This window comes from Lutjanus erythropterus, chromosome 6, assembly GCF_056507025.1.
Source record: "Lutjanus erythropterus isolate fLutEry1 chromosome 6, fLutEry1.hap2, whole genome shotgun sequence".
NCBI classification, from domain to species: Eukaryota; Metazoa; Chordata; class Actinopteri; order Lutjaniformes; family Lutjanidae; genus Lutjanus; species Lutjanus erythropterus.
The window spans coordinates 2,905,956-2,926,389 of NC_139322.1; the positions used below are offsets into that span (position 1 = coordinate 2,905,956).

The 20,434-nt window shown below is 42.0% G+C and overlaps 1 protein-coding gene across 3 annotated transcripts in view; it reads right to left on the reverse strand.

The window, feature by feature from the left end:
• Nucleotides 1-20,434, reverse strand: part of LOC146324631 (uncharacterized) — a 63,307-nt gene that overhangs the window by 39,293 nt on the left and 3,580 nt on the right. For 2 of the 3 annotated variants that reach the window (XM_084720226.1, XM_084720229.1), the window contains exon 2: nucleotides 5,937-8,007. In XM_084720226.1, the coding sequence (XP_084576352.1) occupies nucleotides 5,937-6,685 (749 nt within the window). In that variant the 5' untranslated portion in view covers nucleotides 6,686-8,007. The remainder of the gene's footprint in view (nucleotides 1-5,936; nucleotides 8,008-20,434) is intronic. The other variant, XM_084720228.1, reaches the window with a different exon arrangement.

A 20,434-nucleotide genomic window follows, 5' to 3' on the forward strand; every position in this document is an offset into this window, starting at 1 on the left:
CTCACAGTTTCCAGCATATGCAGAGAGTCTTAGATGGTACATACACGTCACCTTGTGTGAACTGACCTCATTAAAAAGACGTGTGTGCTCGTCTTTATTCGGCCTCCTGCCTGATCTGAACTGTTTAATTGGTGCAGTTTGTTGCTCGGGACTATCAGGCAACCGTCAGCGCTGATGAGGTGCTTTCAATCGACCTCCGATAAACTACTGACTCAAGACTTTTAGATTACACACACACGGACGCGCTCACACGCAGGACATCCTGCAAATAAACAGTAAAATACCTGCTGCCAAATCACCAAAAATTTAACAACAAAGCGTTTTCCACTGTTGTAAAAACATGTCACAGATTTTTGTTTATGTTTTTAACACATTGAGGACACTGGCTGAGCAGCTACACTTGGCAGGACTCCGTTTCCAGGACACTGAGCTAATGGGGTAAAACCACAGACACACACACACACACACACACACACACACACACACACACACACACACACACACACACACACACACACACACACACACACACAAACACACACACACGAACACAAACACCTGGTGCAGCACTGCTGCTGACCGAGCTCATTTACACTGCTGTTATCGTCATCAGCACACAGAGGACGAGATGTCAGCTGCTGTTTACAAAAACCGGGTCAGAGGGAGAGACAGAGACAGGGACAGACAGGGAGGGACAGAGAGAGAGAGAGAGAGAGAGAGAGAGAGAGAGAGAGAGAGAGGGAGAGGGAGAGGGAGAGAGGGAGAGAGAGAGAGAGGGGGGGGGGGGGGATGGGGGGGGTTAGATAGAGAGAGGCTATTTGGAGTCCAAAATTAAAATCCTGTCGTCACTGTGTCCACGTCTGAGTTGCTGTGAGCAGGAAAAGAGCCACAGAGGAGGTTTCATAAAGAAACCAAGGTTATAACATGTGATCTGCATCTTGCTATCTGATCTGGATCAGGACAAACACATTCATGCAGGTCTGAATTAGAGATGAAATGATAATCAGCTTTGTGATAACTCACAAAAACGCAGAGTAAATACTGTAGACCTGCAATGATTATTTGAGTAATCGATAATCGAGTAATATATAGTACTTCCTAAAGAAAAAAATCTCAAAATTCTGCTTCTGAAATGTGGATATTTTCTGGTTTTCTTTAGTTCACTGTGACAGTAAACTAAATATCTTTGAGTTGTGGACTTTTGAAGACGTAATCTTGGACTTTGGGAAATACCGACCAACATTTTTCAGCATTTCAACTTTACATGTTTCCTTGATCTCTCATATATTATGGATTTTTCCTTTAACAGACAGCAGCCTCACTAACTGTAATATGACCCTCGACTTGCACGCCGTAGACAGAGTACTGCGTTAATAAAATAATGAGAATACTTATTAACACCAGGTTTATATGCAACTTGATGTTGTTATCCAGATAATGTAAAACTCCCAGGTAAAGACCAGGAGAAGGGAGGGAAGTAAGACAGGACTAAAGAATGAAAGAACAAACAAAAGAACAAAAGAAAGACTGCAGAGGAGAACAGAAAAGTGAATGATGCATCCTCTTTAAATGTATTTTGCCCTATGTTCTTCTCTCCTCTTCATCCATGTGAATCCTACAGATCTGACTCCTCTGACTCTTCCACACCCACACTGCAGAACAACATCACTCTCCCTCTCTCTCTCTCTGCTCATTACCACAACTGTTCTCCATCAGTCTTTCCCTGCCGGATCAATAGGCTGTGACAGCACTGATGTCTAATGATGGTTACGGCATCGTCACAGTCACATGTTCATCTAGTCTAAGCTCTGACGACTAATACTGAAGGTCTCAGAGGTTGTGTTGTGTTGATTTTTATCATCTAGCTGTAATGACGAGGTATATCATACACATGGGATGAACTGAAAACTCAGAAAGAATCCTGAACTGTATTTAATCCTCACATGATTACAGCCTGAATACTACAGACTGAAACTGGTCAGAGTAAAACATGATATGTTCACAAACCCTTCCCTGCTGCTGAACATGAGGTTACAGGATGGTGAGTTCCTCGACTTCACTCCTGAATCTTTAATAAAAAACAGTTTAGGATCATACTGGTCTTTTGCATTTTTTATTCTGTTTACTACACTTGAGTTAAAATGACTACTTCAGGCTCCTGTTGTGCTGTGGTAAGTTCAAGTGCTGCCAATCACTGAGATTCTACCCCTCGTGGCATCTACAGTTATGCAGCACAACTTAAAAACCTGACTGAGTTTTGCTGAGGAGGTAGTTTGCTAACAAGCTAACTGGCTACTAGCTACCCACCAAAACTAGTGGGGCAACTAGAATCCAAATGTATGAACCACAAACCCTCAAGATTCTAAAGATCCATGTGATTCTGTTGATCAAATTTGGCACTTTTCAGGTTCCCCCACAACAAAAGCTGTATGCAACGGGACCTTTTTACTAATGTGTCTCTACGGGTATGTTAGTGTGACTACTCTTGGAAAAATTGTGCATTTTCTTTTAAAATCTTGTCAACTGGAAGGGCATTTTATCATGTTTTGTCTACTGGAAGGGCAGCCTAGAGGGCACCTTAAGATATTTTGTCCAATCAAATGGAACCTTATCATATTTTGTCCAATGGAACAGCAGCCTAGAGGGAACTATGTCATGTTTTGTCCAATAGAAAGATATCTTATCAGATTTTGCCCAATGGAACGGCAGCCCAGAGGGCACCTTATCATATCTGTCCAATAGAGGGGTACCTTAAAGTATTTTTCCAAATGGAAGGGCTAGTTATTATATTTTGTCCATTGTAAGGACACCTCATCATATTTTATCCACTGGAACGGCACCCTTGAGGGCATTTCATCTCATGCTGTCCACTGGATGGGGACATTTCATCATGTTTTCTGTACTACAGAGGCATCCAAAAAGCAAACTCATGTGGCATTTATTTGAACATAGGGGCACCAGGAAGGGCGATCACCACCAGTGTCCCGTGCGTGGTACGGCTCAGCTTGACTCGACTCTTTTTAGGCCTTCCACTATAAAAAGTTGTGGATTGCACGTGATAGTTTTTTGTTATTGTCTCAGTCGGGGTGTGAGCTGACTCACTACTAAACACTGGAGTGAAAACACTGCAGACCACTAATCTGCTGATGGAGCAACCAGAGTCGTCTCGTCGTCTGCGCTCTGACGTAAGGTTTCCCAAACTCTCCTGTTTGTTTCAGAAAAAGGTTGAAGGCAGCAAGTTCATCTCCTTGCCGTGACATTGTTCCTGTTTCTATCGCAGCAGTTTCAAGCTGCATTGCCATGACAGTCAGCTAAGAATTCATCCTACATTGAGGGTGTACCATCTGCAGTGGAAAACAAAACTGAGAAAAGTACCTGGTAACAAAAGTAAGTCAAGTCAAGCTGTACCGTGCAGTGGAAACACTTTTATTGTGGGGAACCTAAAAATGTTAAATTTGATGTGAATTTCAAAATGAGAGACAATGAGAGACCTATAAAAAAATCAAGTTTAAGGCACAATGCAAGATGTTTAATCTTGCTTTGTTAAGCATCTGCATCAAAATATGAACACAGTGGAGACAGTGTGCATGTCAAATCTAATGTACTTTTCATTGCAATATGGCTTCTATAAATAAATAAATGATACTTTTTAGAAGTTTGAGACTCTATGAGTTGCTGCATGCAGTTCTGTGTCCTTTCAGATGAAATGTTTGGACTGCTTTGTCATGTTCTACAATATTTACTGCTTGTTTTTCACTGCTTCAGCCTGAGGTGCTGCAAGGTGCTGCAAGATAAATCTGTGTGAGGGTGTTTTGCATTTTGCTGCATCATGCCCTATACAAAATCACTCAGAAACCAGTGTAGGCAGCTCTGCAACATGCTGTCATGCCTCCGTGCCATAATCTGCCCCAGTGCAGTGTGGGATTTATTGGATCACACTCAGTCACTTGAAGAGGCAGCAAGCAGCCGATTGTGCTGTGTGATTTCATAACGAATCAGAGTTATCTTCACTGCTGTCAGACTCCATCATTGTTCTCTGCCTGTTACATCATTTGTAAGCTTGAGGCCAGCTTTTTCTCACCATATCAGTACCTGAATGTCCCATGACTCAGGGCTTGGGAAGATTTTTTCCCCCTTGCACTTTGATGCCTCAAGATGCCTCGGATGAACCCAGATCTAAAATGTCTGAGTCACACATTATGTACCTCTGAACAATATATTTCACTTTTTGGCTGCACAAATGAGAGCTTATAAGACAAAGCAATAGTACTATTAAATCTGTCTCCATGAGTCATCACTGCGTTTCCCCAGCCGTCATTGCTGCAGGTCTGTCGGGAGCCTCTTTTCTTTTCTTCCTGGTGTTTGCAGTGAAAAGGAGGCGATGCTCTATGTTCCCAACAGCGGTGCAAGCCTAGCAAAGCCTCAAGCACTCACAGCACCGAGCGAGATTAAAACCATTTTAACTGTTTGCGAGAGTGTTGTCCTTCAAACAGGTTTTCCACAGTTGCATAGCAACAGCAATCGCCATGACCAGCACTTCCCACAGACAGCAGTTCAGTGTTTCTACTTACAAAGTAACTGCATGGTAGACGCATGGGACAGCTGCAACCCTGCATCCTGTTGCCTACGACACCACACAGCCCTCTATACAAAGACAACTGCCACAGACGGCAGCGAGGCTCCGTCGTGCTCACCGCTTCCTGATAGGATGCTAGATAGGGTTGCCAGGCAACAAACCCAATTCCAGCCAACAAACAGAGTTCTGACTGAACATGTATTCAAAATAACAAAATTACAACCAAATAAAAGCAAAAAGCAAAAGGAGGGAGGTCCTGAGCTACCTTGTAATTGGTAACCATGGTAATTAGTACAGCAAACAACTTTTACAAAAAGCACAGCGTGTTTTCTTTATGGTCTCAGCAAGAACAACCAATCCTATTGCTTAGCAGAATTATCCATTACATAACACTGTTCAGTCTTTGCTCCACCAATTATCAGTGTTAGAGATGCTGTAGTCGTTTAGTTCGTCTGTCTCTGGAGTCTCATGCACTCCTGCTCTCCTGCAATATATAAATTCCCACTACAACCCTCCACTCTGTAGCTATTAACTGATAAAAGGATGAATATTTATCAATCCTGCACACTCACCAATCGCACTATCTCGGTACAGAAAAAATGTACGAGGGCATCAGCTGCCCCCCCTCTCCTTTTGGAGGAAGAAACACTTTGATGTTAAACTTTGACAAGTCACCTCTCCCATTTGTTCGAGTCCAAACGCTTTACGATAAATTACGTTCAGCAAAACAGCTTTGCTTTAAAATCTGTAGCTTGCATTCTTTTTTTTTGCCAAAGAAGAATCAAGCAGAAAGATGTTTCCAGGTCAAATTTAGCATGTAGGCACACGTTTCTAGGTTTGCACAAAACCTGTGTGAGAGAAGCTGCAAAGTTAGTAGCGATCAAAGTCAAAGATCAACACAAGTTTTGGCAAAACAGACAGTGGAAGTCAAGTTTGAGTTTGGAAATTTAGTTAAAGGATGCAATATTAGCACTAATGTTCAACAGCAGTTCAATAATAGTCATAGTCAAGGTTTAGAGGCATAGGAAATGACAAAACCTGATCTCTAAAGAAGGATTTCAGTGTACCAGCAGTAATTTCATTGCTGTGAAACATCTGAGGGGAATGAAAAGCTGTTTGATAGCTCCTAAATATAACTGAGCCATAATCAATATAGCATCATACATCATTTTATCCAATAAAAAAACACTCAATAAAATTCAGTCATCAAAGATTTAAAAGTCAATTTTTTGCAAGAGATTCTGAAGTAGCAACTCGCCAGCCAGCATTTAGAAGGTGGACTGATCCACACTCAGGTTTGCCATCACTTGTGCAACCTTTGGCTTTGTTTGTTGTAAGAATACCTTAAAATCTAACTTACGATTTGTGGTGGTGAAGGGTGTGGGCGTGGTGGTTGTTGGAGGCGTTGGCTCTGTGCAGGCGCTCAAGCCTCTCCTTCTCTTTCTCCACGAAGTTGGTGTTGGTGCCGGTGCTGGTGGAGGGCACTCGCGTCAGCCGGCTGTGGACCCGCGGCTGATCCCTGGGTGGGATCGGAGGAGGGGGAGGCGGAGCAGGAGCTGAAGAGGAGACCGGAGTTGGGACTTGCATCGGGATCGAGATGGAGGTCGGGGCTGAAGACGGGGCAGGAGCAGGAACCGGGATCGCGGTCATTGTGGTGCTGTTGGTGCTGTTGTAGGAGTGGTGGGAGGAGGAGGAAGGGTGGTGGTGCTGATGATGCTGGTGGTGGTGGTGGCTGTGGTGGAGGGGAATAGAGGAGGGAGGCTGGGGAGGAGCTTGGTGCTGGCTGTTGTGGTGGTCGTGGTGGTGATTCTTGGTAGAAATGGACATCGACGTGGTCTGAGTCGGTGGAGGCGGCGGAGGAGGCGGAGGGAGGGGTGGTTCGGGAGGAGGAGCGGGAGGAGGAGGGGCGACAGGTTGCCGGTCCAAACGCAGGTCCTTGTTCTCCTGGCTGAGCCGGTCTAGTTGGACCTCCAGCTCCTCGATTCGGCGCCGCTGTGTTTCTAGAAGCTTCTGCTGGCTCTCGATGATGTTGTTGAGTTCAAGAAGGTACTCCACGGCCCGGTTAGGGCTCTCTGGGCTGCCCTGGCCTGGGCCTTGATTAGCATCCATGACTAGCTGGTCTGAGGGTTAGCACACAGGCTAAAGAACAGCTGGGGAAACACCCAGTGGCTAAGGTTCACTAATGCTAAGCTGTTGGCTGTTACAGGACAGATCCAGGTTTTAACTTCTGTACTAGCTGAAATGCAGCCTGAATCACACAGGTGAATCCACAGGCGCTATTGGAGTGTGAGCAACAGGTCAAAGATTAAAACTAGCACAACTAACTAATCACTGAGAAGAAGGCGAACACAAAAGGACCTAATTACTACTAATCTAAAACTAGTTAGTCTAGTCTACAACCTAAAGTCTAAATAACTAACTACACCCCAAGGCCCTAAACCCTACACCCTAAAAGCTACCCTTCACCCTCCCCCCCACCAGAGGTAAGTGGGGGGGAGAGGACTTTCTCTTCTTCTGAGTTCTGATTTGAAGATCAAGATGGACCTCGCCCTTGCTGGCTCCAGTCGGAGAGGTTTATCGAGTCGCTGAACATCCCCTGGTTCAGTCAGGTGTTTCTGTCGTGGTTCAGACCCATGACGGTTAAAAATAGAACAAATATAGAGAAAGAGATTGTCTTGTCCCCCACAAATAAAAGCAAAACAAGACGGTTTTTTTTTCTGTTTGTCAGTGAGTCAGTTGTATCCACTCTTTACACTCCATGCAGAGGATCAGAACATTGGTTTCCAAGAAGCAGGTGTGGACACCACAGCTGGTAGAGGCTTCATTTGTCCCTCTATGTCAAAGATATTGCACATTATCATTGCTGAGCGACTGCAGATTGTCCAGCACGAGTGGGACAAGTGATATTTTTTCCTCCCAGCATCTGATACAAGTGTTTCTCCAAGTGTTGCAGCAGAAATGCAGTCTGCACGACTATGTACGAACTCCCAAACAAGTTGACTAACCATTGGCTTCCCCGTTGTGCCTCATAATAAAATCCTGTGGTCAGACCCCTGTGGTAATTCTCCAAATCAAAACAGCCTGGAGAGTTTTTTTTTTTTCTGGGCCAGAAAAGAGACGAGTGTTCAGTTCAGACCGCTCTCCATCAACAAAACAGTCTGGAACCAAACCTTGAGAAATCAAAGCAATGCAAAGCTCCACAAAATGAAACTGTAACTTCCGCTGAAGATCATCTTCTGAGCGAGGAGAGGTTCATCTCTTCCTGGTCCATGGGTTCACCTGCAGGACTCAGCCTGTCATCCTGCAGTCGGTCTGTCAGAGGAAGTGACACGCAAAGGTTGAATGTCATGTCAGATGTTTGTCTTCCTCCTGGATACGGTGAGGCATCTGGGCATCATTAGCATCCCGCTGACTGGCATATTCAGATCCTTCTTCATGTCATCCATCCGTTACATGGAAAAGAAGAAAAGAGAGAAAGGGTAGATGAGAAGATAGTTGGTTATGAAACAGGAGAGGCAGAGTCAACAGGATCTTGTGATGCTTTTACAATGTTGTTTCTGAGAGAAACACTTCTTTCTTTTCTTTCATCCATGTTTGTCCATCTATTTTAGTTCAGTCAGTTCTCTTACTTTCATTTTTGTTTTTAATTTGATTTTCTTGCCTGTTTACGTCCTGTATCTTATTTTTTGACCCCCTTTACCTTCATCCTTTCTCTGCTCTCTTCTTGATCGTTCTTATCTCTGTTGCTCTACTTCCATTGTTTCCGTCTTCCTCTGTGTAGCCCACACTTTTAGTAATGAGGGTTTCACAGGGGTTCTTCCTGGAGGGCTAAGGCTCTACCCAGAACCATTTGCTTCTGAAGAACCCTTTTTAGAGAACTACTCTGTCATGGGTTCTTTGTACAATCTAGGCAGAACTCCTTGGCTAGGTTCTAAATAAAACAGTCAGAATAAAAAGGGTTCCTGATAGAAACCCCCGGGTGGGTTCTTGATAAAACCCCTGGATGGGTTCTCAGTATAACCCACTGGGTTGGGTCTAGATAAAACTCTTGGAATACCACCCTTGGATTAGAAAGGGTTTTTGATGGAAACCCCCTGGAAAAGAGAAGGGTTTATTAGTAGAACCACTGGATAGGTTCTAGATAAAATTCTCAATAAAACCCCCCAGGTGGGTTCTGGATAAAACCCTTGTAAGATATAGGGTTCTCTGTAGAACCCCCTGGTAGGGTTCTAGATATAACCATTTGAATAAAACCCTTGGAATATAAAATGGTTCTCGGTTGAGCCCCCTGGGTGGGTTCTTGTTAGCACCCTTAGAGGATGGGAAGATTCTGCATAGGAGCCACAGAAAGGGTTCTGTGTGGAACCATTACACTATGGATGGGTTCTTCTTTTGAACATCTCTATGGGGTGCTGGGTGAAACCTTTCACAGTTGGTTCTAGGTATAACCCTTTATGCTGGGTTCTAGGGCTCCAAGAGGAGCCTTTATACACATATTTCTACCAGGAACCAAAAAGGGTTCTCCTGCAGGGAGAAGCCAAAGAACCTGTTATGGTTCCAGTTAGCACCTTCACTGTTCAGAGTGCAGTTCTCTGTGTTCATATAGCTGTTACTTTCTCATCTCCATCCCTTTCATTTCTCTCTCTGCCTCTCTGCGGTTGCTAGGAGTGCGAGGTCTCTCAGCCCATAAATACCAATGACATGCTCTGTCTAAGCCATCAGAGACAAGAAAAATCATCACACACCATCAGCCTCTCCTCCTACACTCTATCACCCCCCCCCGTCCTAGTCCACCTCTTTCGGTCTTTCTCGCCGTCCTTCTTTCCATTTTCTTTTCGTCAGTCAGTTTTCTGCCTATCTTGATTCAATCCTGTGCTGTTCTGCCTGGATCCCAGTATCAATAGAAAGTCTGAAGCACGGTACATTTCAAAAAGACAAAAAAAAAACAGACGCAGTAACACTGGATTCATGCTTGGCGTTTTAATTCCTAGTAAAGCTTGTGGTGTGTATCGTCCCTGCTTGTCCAAATCAAATGATGTTGATGATGCTGAGGTAACAGAGAATCCAGAAATGATGATATGATATCACGGTAGCCACATCCAGACCACAGCTAGCCATTCACACTGCTGATGTCACACTGTTACACACAGTGGGGGCTGTTTCACAGAATCGCCCTGTATCAACTCCCAAATTAAGCCCTGTCAAGGCCACAATAGGATTTTTCTACATTTCCAAATTGACCGTTCACTAAACCACATCCTCGACCAGTGATTGTCCAATCACAGCTTAGCAACCGTAACTAGGCACAGCAGGTCTGTCAAGCTTTGGCTTTCTACACATGTTGAAACAGTGAATATAGGGCTGTAGAAAGAGAGATACTCTTTATCTAAAGAAGTTGCTAGGATGATTTTTTTTTAGCCTTTCCAAGATCAAAAATCACAACAGCATAAGATGCAAACGTTTATCTGCTATCTTCAAAACGTCCATGATCAGACCCAAATCTGTTTTTGTCCCATTCAGATTGTATCCAGATTGATTTTAGAGAGTCTGAATAACAAAAAAAAAACAAAACAAAACACCTGAAATTGGATTTTTCCAAATTGGATCCAAGTCATTTGGAAGTGGTTTGAAATACGATTCTGACTGGATTTCTACAGATGTTTACAGCTGCTCAAATCGGATTTTGCATAACTCACAGCGCAACACACAATGATGTCAAATCCAGAGTGAATCCAGTTACCACAGACACGAGGAGAATTTCCAAAAGCTTAATAATTGGAGCTGACTAACTATTAGCATGGTGGAGTTTTGCACTGGAGGAGTTCTGGAGGAGCGCGACTGTTTTGACACCAAGATGATGGATCTTGATTTTTCATGTTTAAGCACTGACAAGCGGCGTCATTGGCGTGTGTAGCTGCCTACGTTGTAATCACAGCAATGCTGGTAGGTTGCTTTTTTTCTGGACACACAAATCCAATGTGGTCCTGATCACTTGTAAATTACAGTGCGGAAAGTCTGTCTTAAAGGAAAAAAAAAATCATCACTTTTCATGGGGATGAATGTAGGCAACTGATGCAATAAATTCTTCAGTGTAGCTATAGTGATCAAAAAAACTTAGTTTCCCTGCTCGCACAGCTGTGCAGCAGTGCCTGCATGGATCAGGATACATGACAGTCAAGCCTCTGACACCCATGTAACCGTACAGTAAGGCTGAAGGAACTAGAAAAAATATGTAATTGTGATTATTTTGCCTGATTGCAAGTGTGAACTGATTTACGACGAGAGGGAATTATCATTTTGACATCAACATTTTTATTTTCATCTTTTCATCACTCAGTATTTCATTTAAAATGATATTTTGCCTTTAACAAATATTGCTCCTCCTGTTATCTGAAAATTGCAGTTGGCCATACTGCAGTTTCAATACAGCTTTGATTAATTGTTTATCCCCACTGTGTATCATCAACCTGGCTGACAGCTATGACTTTGTTGGCCAGAACATAGAGTTTGGTGACAAAAACACTCATCTAGCACGCCTCCTGGCTACTCAGAGGTGGAGACTAAAAATTCAAGCTGAGATGAAAAGCATATATGAACATAAAAAGTGCCACATTGTCCCTTTGAAGATCTGATTTGAGAAAGCTTACTACAAATGGTTTACTACATCATTTTTTATTTGTTTTGGCCCTGATCCTGATCAAAGAAGAACATGTATCTGAAACTGTGAAGTGACAAAGAGATGTAACTTGCTTATTCCTCAGTCCTGGTTCAAAAGTATTGAGCTGATCAGCTTAAATAACTGATGGGATATTAATTAAAGTTTAGCTGGAAAAATGTAACTCCTCATTTTGAAATGTCTTCAGCTTTTTTTCTGGTAAAGGACACCTGAGCGGATTGAGAGACAGAGCAGGGGCCCTAAACAACTACTACAAAAACTGTATGAAATATTTTCGGGACTTCTCTCATCCGTGCTTAGCCGAAGATGCAAAGTCAGCTCCACTTTTATCATGGCTAATGTTAGCTATGGTAGCCTCACCGTCTGCACTTTCTCTCGTGGTTTCATGAGGTGGAGGGTCTGTCAGTCTCTTGGCTGTGAAGCTACAAAATGATCTATTGTGGCTCTGTACACTCTGCAGATAAGAATGCAGCTAACTAGCCAACAAACTTACAACACATTGCTAATTAGTTCACCACTATGGATGGGTTCCACACAGTGATTTAGTTGGTTAGCTAACTCAGATGGTTGAACGTGGACTTACAGGTAGCCCTTGTTCATGTTGTGTAAATTAAATGTTAAGTTTTTTAATGAGTGAGTTGACTTGTCTTTGCTACTAATATGTTGGATTCATGTTAATGTGCCATACACATTTTTTTTGGACAACAAAAGAAGCCTATAGTAATTAAGAATAATTTGGCAGCCAGCCTGCAGTAACTCTGGGAACCCCCTAGGGGTCATGGACCCCCTGTTGGAGGCCCAGGAGCTACAGAGAAGAAACATCACTCTGATGGTGTTGCTGTTGTCAGAGTGGAGCTTCTTCTGTCACAAAGGATCTTTGGTCGAGCAGAGACACCGGCATGCAGAGAACACGAAAAACAAAAAAACAAAAAAAAACAAAAACAAGCAGGTTTAATTTTGGCTTGTCAGCAGGTTACTCACAGAATTAATGCTAATTAGCGACAGCTGATATGACAATGTTTGTCATTCTCACCAGAGAAAGTGAGGGCCAGTTGTCTGCTCTTTGCTAATGACACAGAGAGATAAAAGATTCAATAACAGGTTCATTAGTGTAGGAGTGGATCTGTGTATTTTGCCAACCTCCGTGTCAGAACGGACGACATTAACCAAAGATGGACGACGCTTCTCCACTTCCTCCCGTTGTACAAAAGTAAAAAATATCCCGGATACGAGTTCTGCTAACTTGAAGCGGTCGTATCATTTTAGAGTTCCTGTCCACACAGCCTGAGAGTTCAGCTGTCAATCACCACACGAAACCCTGTTTTATATCATCAAGTAACTAATTAAAGCCAGACTGGTCAGAAAAATGGACACTTGAACACACATCAGCATGATAAGATCTACCTTTAAATTACAGAAACCACTTTTGGGAAAAAATGATCTGATGTGTAGTTTCAGGTTTTAGTATTAACACTGGGGAAACAGGATTTATGACCTTTACTGCAGCCCGCCACCAGGGGGCAATCCAGATTCTTTGGCTTCATTTTGAGGGAGCTCTGATGTTGTCCATTTCTCTGTATTCAGTTTATGGTCAGAACTCACAGTCACTCACAGTAAAACACTAATTTTCACCGGTATACAGAGTGAAGTGCTGCTTTGTAGAGCAGTGGTTCTCAAGTAGGCGTCCCTGATAACTTTTCATTTTCATTCATTTAAATTATCATGATATAACGAATTTATTTATATATTTATTATAAAAGGCTTCATAGTTCAACAAATATTATCACAAGGACTTGTTAAAAAATATTTTGCATTGGCAGCGGCTGCACATGTAGGATGCAGCGGCCACTTTATTACTGTAACACTGATCACCTATGACAGAAATAAATAAATTCAGGAGAATTAAGATGTAGGGTTTGGATTAAAGTGCAGCAGAGCTTAAGACGCTCAACAAATGCGGTCAGCATCTTTCAAACGTGCAGTTAGGTCGGCTGGAAGCACCGCCGTGGGTGACTGTCCGGAGAGGAGAGGAGGTGAGCGGGTAAGAGCCGTGCTACAGCTCAAGGCTGCTCCTGGATAATGGGACGGACGAAATGGGACGCAGGCTGGCCAAATAATGGGAACCCAGAGAGAACCCAGACAGAACCCAGAGAGACCTGCTCCACAGCATCCTGGATCAGGCTGTTCCGTATGAGAGGCGGATCACACTCTGAGCCAACAGGACGCAGCGGGACGAAGGAGGAGGACTCTGTGTTTACATCCATTAATTCAATTAATGCAATTATTTCCTGTGTGCATACTTGTCTGTATATGTCTCTTTATTTTGTTTTATATCGTCACCCTATTATATTCTAATGAATCATCTGTCTTGTATTTTGTGTGTATTATGAAGGAACAAAGCTCAGGTGATATCTGTTTGTTCCTACCTTCATACCTTCCTGACATTTCACCAGGGTATACAGTATATCACAGTATTTTTGTGTAGAAACAAGTTATTAAAAGCTGGAGATAGAAGTCATTGCAGTATTTATGACATGGTCTAGCTTATACAGCGCTTCGTGTGTAATATGCAATTACTGTTCTTGTTGGATTTAAATACTTATGGCCCATAGATTAATGAATAAATAGGAAATAAGCACCCTTATTCCATAGATTCTTGCTAAAGGACCTGATGACACCTGTTGCCATGGATACAAACTCATTTGGCTGAACAGAGATGATGTACAGATATATGTGGCTAATAGGCAGGTTTTATAGTTGGAAGACATCATGTCAAAATAATATTTTCATGATTCTACATCTATATATTACATTTAATTAATTAGCACAGAGACCTTGGCTATGGAGCAGAAATGACCTCCAAATATTTCTTCTGTTGACTAAGTTCTCTACTGTAAAAAATTAATTAACTTCTATTTTTCAGATACAGTGATGATATTGAAAAATCATACCTTCAGGATTTCTAAATACCCTGGTATACTGTAATAAGCCGAGAAGGAACTTCAACTGTAATATGGTGTTGTAATAATGATAATAAATGTCCTTCAATCTTTTAATACTCAAATCTGATTGGTCAGTTGCATTCTCAGGTCTGTCAATCCTGAAAATTTATGCAGACTGTTGCTACAAATATAAATCTGATTATTGACCCTAGAGAACAATAAAATCATTTTTAAATCAATAAATATTTTTAAATGTATATGTTGTGTCAAATTGTTTTTTTGTTTTTTTTTATTAAGTAGCCGTGCAATAAGCAGGATAACATACATAGAGCAGGTAATTATTGTGACATAAATTTTGTCTGGGTTTATCTCGCAATAATGACCCTTTCACTGCCTTAAATATTATCATTTTTACATCTAAAATACTTCTTAGATTAAATATATACTGTATACAAGTCAAGCACGCATCACCCACACGTCACTCATTAATGGTGGAAATCGGCTCTTTCTACACCGGATCTCCTGTGTTCACATGGTGCGAATAATTTTAATTTACTGTCATCATGGACCAGGATTTCTGGGTATTGAAGACCCTTACATTGTCAAAAATGCACACACTTATCACTGGTTGCCACTTGGAGTCACTAATGTGCAAAGTTGCTGCTTTAAACAAAGTTTCAGCCATACATACTGCACTACCACAGTGAACGAACACACACACACACACACACACACACACACACACACACACACACACACACACACACACACACACAAAGGAAATGGCTCGCCCTCTGGTCTCTATTGCAAAGCAGCCAAACAGTTTCAGCTTTTATATCTCTTCCCATTAAGCACATTCAATTATTCATGACTCACTAACTGACCACCATCCCTCTCTGCCTTTGTCTCTGTCAGGGTCTCTCTGTCTCTCTGTCTCTCTCTCTGTGAGGAGCCTCTCTGTAGATCGTTGGTTCATGCCTGTTTCAAACGTACTGTACATGAAGTCAAGCAGAAACAAAAGCGTCCATACTGGTGTGTCTGTCTGTGTGTGTTTAGTAACTGAGCTCTTGTTTTTTTTTTCTGTGTGGACTTTTCACCGCCCAACCAGATTTGATTTGACACTGATTGTCAATCTATTGATTCATCAGCAGTCACAGAAATCAAACATGTATACTACGGAAAGCCAGAGAGGACACAAGCAAAGCTAATTATTAAATAATTTCTTTATATATATGTACATATATGTATTTCTTGAAATCATTTTTGTACCGTCATAAAAAGGTGCCAAAGAATCATCACACTTTTGAATTTTATTCATTATAATCCAGTGATAGTTGGAAGTGCTATTAGCTAATTTGGCACACTTTGATTAGAGCACATTTGCCAAAATCTGTACCAATAAAGGAAAAAAATCATTCCTGTCTACATCCAACTGCTTCCTGACAGGTGGTGATGTGAACACACACCAGATTGTTCCAGTGTTTCTCAGTGAAGATATCCTACCCCGCTCCGTGTATCAACATGTAGCGTTAGCTAGGCTGGGCTGGCTGAGGATGTAGCTTGTTAGTTTCTTTTGGAGGGTGCATGACCGCTCCTCCTTTGGAAAACCGTTAAGACTCTACCATGCAAAGAGAAAGACACATATCAACAACATCCAGAAACACTGCAGACTTCTCTGGACCCGAGCTCATCTGAGATGGACTGACGCAAACTGGAAAAGTGTGCTGTGGTCTGACGAGTCCACATTTCAGATTGTTTTCACAAATCATGGACGTCGTGTCCTCCGGGCTAAAGAGGAAAAGGACCATCCAGATTGTTGCCAGCACTAACTTCAAAAGACAGCAGCTGTGATGGTATGGAGGTGTGTTAGTGCCCATGGCATCATCTGTGAAGGCCCCATTAAGGTTTTGGAGCAACAGATGCTGACATCCAGACGACATCTCTGAAAAAGACGAGACGATGCCAAGACACATAGTGGACGTGTTCCAACAGTGTGTCCTCGTAGTAAAAGAGTTCAGGTACCAGACTGACCTGCCTGCAGTCCAGACCTGTGGTGCATTATGAAGCACAAAATACGACAACAGAGACCCCGGACTGTTGAGCAGCTGAAGTCGTATATCAAGCAAGAATGAGAATTTCATTTTCAAACTTCAAAAATTAGTGTCATCGGTGTTGTAAAAAGAAAAGTTCATGTATCACAGTGGTAAACATGATCCAGTCCCAATTTTTTGGAACATTTTGCAGCACCAAATTCAGAATGAGTGTATACTTGCGAAGAACAATAAAGTTAATCAGTGTGAACATTAATATCGTGTAACTTTGTACTGTATTCAGTTGGATGTAGGTTGATATGCATTTTACACAGCGTCAAAACTTTGTGGAATTGGGTTTTATACTTGTTTTTGACAAAACAGCATCAACATTTAGATGCAAACTTTGATTTTCTTACAGTCATGGTTGCTCCTACTATCCTTCCCTGTTACAATGCTATGAACTGCAGGTAATTCCCTCAGGTGGACTTAGGCAAAGTGTGCATAAAAGTGCTTAAAACTCTGCAAGAGAGCCTTTGTGGACTTTGAACAGTGGGACAGCCCTTAGCCTGCAAGGACTTATCAGGAAATGAATCGCTGAGTGGAGACACTGAGATTGGGCCATCAGCTGTGGTGGCTGTTGTCTCTTTCCAAAAATCACGACCCAGTGACTCAAGATAATCCACAGACCTTATGATCAGTTTCATGTAGAAACTACTTTCTTTCTGCAGTAGAATCTACTGCCCTTAATGAGATGCATGGATTATCTTGAGTAACCGGGCATTCATTTCCAAAAGAGACACTGATTTTGAATTTTTCAACTGTATTTTCGTTTGGTACTTGTACCACAAGCCGAGCGCATTTAGTCCCACATACATATTGAAGAAAAGGCAGACATCTCCACAGCTGACATCTCCAAAACTCTGCAACTCACACCAAAAAGTACAGGTGGATAAATAGCATTACAAGCCAGGGGTAAAATATGTACTTGTGATTTAAGGGTGAACTGTCCCTTTAAAAGTGAAGATACCAACTCCCATGATCCAATGCAACTTCACATCATCATCAAACTACATATTTTGTTATTGTGTTGATGTTAGAGAGACCTCTAGCAGCAGAATACAGCACATACTGTGCGTTTACTGGACTTCCACGCTCAGACTCCATGATACAACCTGAGAATCTGAGGGACTCGACCCTTTAACGTGTGCTTGTTTCATGGGAAAAATTACAGCATATTTACATTTTCTGGGTTTTAAATTTGAACCAAACTGTGTAATAAATTCTCACGCTGTGTATTAATCAGGCAGTTTTTACAATTAATCAAGACAATAATTGGCAGATTAATCAATAATGAAAAATCTAATGAAAATATCTGTTAGTTGTAGCCCTGATATTTTCAGTTCTGGTTGTTAGGAGACATGAAGAGAAGCCTGTGAGCCAGTTCAGAGTGTACTTCACATGCACACAGAATTCATCAAAGTGTAGGCGTTCTGAACAGGGATTTTTTTTTTTTGTATTCTGATTTATATTATTTCAGTTTAATTTAACAGTAGCAGGACTGTTTTAATTGGCCGATTTTACAGTCATGTTATCTGCTATCCACACACACACACACACACGGACACATACACACGGACACATACACGGAGTAGTTCATACAGCCCACACATATTTTGCACACAGCACGTACATGCACGCACATGTACACGTGAAACACATCACATACAAACATATGCATGCATTGCACACTAAATAGTTCACATAGGCTGCAAATGCACATGCACGTCACATAATGGCCTATATAGCCAACAATTACACATACATGACACACACATGAACACACGCACGCGTGCACACACACACACACACACACACACGATGCAGCATCCAGAAAAAAAAGGAATAAAAACCAGGCAGCAGTGTCTCACAGGTTTCAGCGGCTCCTGCAGAGGTGATGGAGGGATGAAGGTGGGGGAGGAGGAAGAGGAGGAGGAGGGAGGATTATTGATCCCTGCTCATCCCTCTATCTCCTCCTCCGCTGCTGCTGTCACCATCATCTCCCTCCGAAAAAAAAAAAAAAATAAAACACACACACAACTGCTGCTGCTGCTCCGCCGTTCTTTCCCTTCTTGTTTGTGATCAGATCCTGATCAATCCTTCTTTCCTCCTCTCTTCCTTCATGTATTCCTCTGCTTGCTTCACTGCTGCAGGCCCAGCTCCTCTCCTCTTCCTCCTCCTGCTTCTTCTTCCTCTTTTTCTTCTTGTTGCCGAGTCAATCTCTTTCTAATTATCATTCCTCTGCGTCTGACAGCCGAGCGATCCGCTGCTGCAGCGCCGATGATCCCCCCTCTCTCTCCGTATGTGCGTGTGAACGGACGGTGCTTCGGTTATTATCACTGCTAAAATATTAGTTTTTTTTTCTCCTCTGCTATTCTGCTGTAGAAGGAGGAGGAGGAGGAGGAAGGAGGGGAGGAGGTGTCGAGTCCAGACAGCCTGCCTGGATGGATGGACGGATGGAGGGATGGAGGAGGTGGAAACAGAATAGTGGAGAAGGAAGAGGGAGAAAGGAGGGAGGAAAAGTGTGTGTGTCTGTGTGTGTGTCGCCAGCAGAGTGGAAAAACGCGCACCGTCACGCAGCGACAAACGCAGAAATCACATCACCGCTGGTTTACCGCACGACCAGGACCATCACACATACATCACAGAGGATGTTAGAGGCTGCATGCAGCTCTGTGGTTTTTAAATATTTTAGGAACATGACAGAGACATCATCATATCACAAGTCATGAGGCTGTGTTTGAATGTCGGTCCATGTTAATTAAATGCTACCAACATAAAGGACGTACAGAACTAAACCTGTAGACTGGATCCAGACCAGCTTCAACCCAGGAATATTATAAAAATACTATAGAAGAAGAAATGTTAGCGAAAGAAGAAAGATTATAAGATCATGACTACAGGAGTGTAAGTGTAAGAAAATATCAAGTATCGCAATGTTTTTTGATTCTGTATCGATTCTCAAAAACACTGTATTGTGATCGATTAATACATGCAAGTGTCTGAGTTCAGCTTTTAAAATGTGAATATTTTCTGGCTTCTTTACTCCTGTCTGGCAGTGAACTGAATATATTTGAGTTGTGGACAAAACAAGACATTTGAGGATGTCATCTTGGACTTTGGGAAACACTGATCAACAACGATTAATCAAGAAAATAATCAACAAATTAATCGACAATGAAAATAATCATTAGCTGCAGCCCTACTTTAAACCCCTGACCAACAGCAGTGTTATCTATCCTCACTGTTGTAACTGCATAGAAAAACAAATTTTGATTTAATGCATGTGTTGGTGTGTTCTTATACTATACCAGTTTTACCAATCTTGGATTTTAAAAATAGCAATATATCACCTTGCTTACATATTTATATATATATATATATATAGTTATACAGTTGAACTGGATGTTTTATAACTGGAGCTGCTACCTGTAAACTGCTGTATGTCCACAGAGGCTGTATGTATAATGAAATCATGTTAGAGAGATGCTCCGGCTCTTATTAAACTTAAAAACAACATTTCCATATTTCATAGAGATACCAGAGGGACTAATACATGTAATGTCAAATCCAACATTTTCATCTTGTGCCATGTTCAGACAGGAAATCTCAGTCTGATGTTCAGGAGGCCCAGTATGAAATTACACTGCACATTAGCTGGGACCTAACATGCATAAAGAAACTACTGTACTGTTCGATGTTAAAGCAACTGGATGTTAAGAATAGCCTGTGAGAAGTACTCAGAGGTTTTCTGATGTAAATGGAGCAAACTGCTTCATCAACAACTCAACAACATTCACTTAACCTCAGTAAAAGTATGGCACATGTTATGCAGAATGGTTTCTCTCAGAGAGATATATTATTATAGGCGTGTAAGAAAATATCAATATACAACGAGTACCACAATGATATTATGTTTTATGATACTGTAGCGTTTCTCAAAACACTGTGTCCTTTTAAGGGTATCAAATGAATTGTACTACCCGGTACCAATTCATGTTAAATCAATCTGTGCTAAATTTCGATACCTGGGAGCACATTTGGGTCAAAGAATATGTCACCCAAATGTGCTAACGGGAATAAAAATAGAGAAAAAGAGACAGAGAGATCTTGTTCAGTCACAGAGCAGAGTGAGCGAGTCAGTAACAGC